Here is a 2,989-nt window from a genome sequence, read left to right as displayed (position 1 = left end):
CTACTAATTCACTTGCTTCCAACAGAAAAGACTTTCATTTTGTCATGTGTTCTTTAAGTCTGTCTATAGTCCTATCGACTTAAAGTACTCTCAACAAATGTCGTATTCCTTTGGCTGTTCTATTAAATTTGTATACTTTTTCAGGTTCCAGAAATATGCAACGAGGAGCCCACCGACCCAGAAACAAATAAAATTGACGAGATTGTACCAACTACTAATACAATTGACGTGAACCATAGAAAAAGAAAGAAATCAAAATGTCGAGAAATAAAAGATAAATTTATCTGCACCATCTGTATGACACACTTCAAAAGTGATTACTCGCTCCAAGCCCACACTAGAGTGTGGTCTGGTAAATACAAATGTGATCAATGTAACGCTACGTTCTGCACACTAAGCGGACTTCAGATGCATCAGAAGCGCGGCTGTGACATAAAATCTAATGTTCCGTGTAACTACATGTTTTGTAACTTTTGTAACGCAGAACTGAAATGGAAGACCAGTTTGCAAAGTCATTTATTCCACGTCCATGGAGATTTGATACATTCTGGTAAGAACGCAGATGGAGACGCACCAGTAAGATCCAATGACCTCGCTAATTTCAGCGATACATCACTCGCAGAAGAGTTAGCCCCTCCTAGTAAGAGAAGGAAAATTTGTCAGAGTATAGGAAATTCAAGCCCCCTGGTCTTCAAAGTGTCAAATTCGCCGTCAACTGACACTTTAAAAAACAAATTAGAGAAATGTAAAGAATGTATAGTTCTAATCAAGCGATGCGACTCGATTGTAAAGAGTATTAAGTTAGGTGAAAACATTTCTCTGCAAGTAGATCTGAAAGAGACAATGCATTTACCCAGCAATGCTAACTCAGCATCTTTTGATCTCCCTTTAGCCAAGTGCGTCAATGCATACAAATGTAGTCGCTGTGAAAAAGCATTTCCCTTGAAGAAGGAAATGAAGAAGCATATGATAGCAGTTCACTTGACATCGACCAATTACACTGCTCGTTACAAGTCTAAGATGCTGCTCCAACATTATATGCGTCACAGTAGCATTCTTTTTAAAGACAATGTTGAGGAATTTAATATATGTAAGAAGCTTCACCATTGCGCAGGCTGCCGCAAGCGATTTTGGCTACGTTCATGCTTGGATCAGCATGAAAAGGTATGTAGGATTGCTCAGAGATCTCATGCATCAGCCTTGGAAAGCTCTAAAGACGAAACAGCAAAGGTATTCGATGAAAATCAAGATTCCTCAGAATTATCTGAGGGCACATTCAAACGAAACAGAAGTGCAAAAATACTCTGTATAGAAAACATGAAAAAGCTACTAGATACTAAGGATACATTCGTAATAAAAAGGAGGTGGAGGAGTGCCCGTTGCTCCGTTTGTGGACAATTTAGAAGTTTCAATAAAAAGTGCATGTACAAAATCTTATTCAAACATTACAAAATTAGGTGCAACATTTGTCATCAGGCATTTGCCAGTAGAAAAATGTTGAAGTCACACACGTGTACAATTCACAAGTATAACACTTCGGTTTGCGGTAAATCGTTCCATGGGATGTATCAACTACATCACCATAACAAATTAGAACATTATCCCGCTAAATTGCGAGATTTGTACACTTACATGTGTAGCATTTGCGAGGAAGGTTTTAATTACGAGTCGCACTTGCATGCACATAAATTTCATGTTCATCCGGACGGTATAATAGTCGATATGAACATCAAGCATGACCACACCTATACGTTGCCAACGAACATCATCACGATGTCAGAAAATATACCATCGATACCAATAAAAACGTATACGTGCGATGTCTGCGACTTGCAATTTACCAACAAAGAAGATCTGAAAGAGCATCAACTGGAGTATTCGAATATTGGCGAGATTTATTGTAAAAAGTGTACCAAGAGCTACAATACGATCGCTGCACTCGCCAAGCATTATAGTCTGAATCACTCCGGGTCTGTCCCGAACATTATGAAGTGTTGTCATTGTAACGAGGCGTTGACGACTAACACGTCGCTGCAGTGTCACATGAGACATTTTCACGGAAGCAACGCCAGTCAAAATGTAGCGAAGAAGAGGAAGAGAAATTCTTGTATGAAATTTAATGGCGGCCTCGTCGAGTTTAATAAACATGTCGGTGATACCTATGCGACATGCAACACGAAATTCGATCACACGGTTAGTTTGAAGAATCATTTGTTAGAATATTCGAACATAGGATCGTACGACTGTATCGTGTGTCATTGGAAGTTCGCGGAGCTACGTTTTTTAGAGAAACATAAGATGAATCACGTCGACAGCAGGGATTCTCCTGTTCATTGCCCGATATGTAACGAGGGATTCACGGATTCCGCGTTGGCCCGCATCCACGTGTTACATCTTCATTCATACGAGTCTTCCGGCTTGATCCAAAATAGTCGAGTCACCTCGAATAGAAAAACTGATCAACACCGCCTGGCTAGCCGAATAGGTAGACGCCAGTACACGTGTTCCAAGTATTCGTGTCCGAATTCTCGGAATTTGACGTCACAAAACAAAGAAGGAAGAATATTAATTGAACCAGGAAAGAATATTCGTCGATTCTGCCGCTTAGTGGGGAATCGAGTCTTCCTGGTGAACTCGCGTCTTGACATCGGTCTTGTCGGCAGTTATCTGGCTTCGAGTACACATCGCAAAGACGAATTTCTGTCTGTAACCGATCACTCGTTAAATCCAGGAATTTATGTATGCCTTCTTCTCTGATAGCGTTCTGAGTTCAGACCCAGAGTTCTCATCAGACCCAGAGTAGCGCACAAATTCCTTCCTTCTTTTGTAATACCGAACGAAAGATTCTCTTTCGTATTCGGTTTATCATCGCTGTTTCACAGCTTCGAGAAGCGGCACGTCCATAGTAGACGTGCTCAAGTTTCCCGGCGTTCCGCAGGTCGTAATCGTCCAAAGTTGACGGACCGGGCTGGTCGAGGCACCCCGTCTT

At 41.2% G+C, this 2,989-nt stretch overlaps 1 protein-coding gene across 1 annotated transcript; it reads left to right on the top strand.

Annotated features, from left to right (window-relative positions):
* Nucleotides 1-297: 297 nt before the first annotated feature.
* On the top strand, nt 298-2,485 carry LOC108631926 (zinc finger protein 600-like; the record flags this gene model as incomplete). Its single annotated transcript, XM_018036161.1, has 1 exon — nt 298-2,485. A coding segment is annotated over exon 1 (2,188 nt), but the record flags the coding sequence as incomplete, so codon positions are not given.
* Between the last annotated feature and the right edge of the window lie 504 nt (nt 2,486-2,989).

This window comes from Ceratina calcarata, unplaced genomic scaffold (assembly GCF_001652005.2).
Source record: "Ceratina calcarata isolate Rehan_Ccalc_2016 unplaced genomic scaffold, ASM165200v1 scaffold973, whole genome shotgun sequence".
Lineage (NCBI taxonomy): Eukaryota > Metazoa > Arthropoda > Insecta > Hymenoptera > Apidae > Ceratina > Ceratina calcarata.
This window is presented reverse-complemented; position numbering and strand designations above follow the sequence as displayed.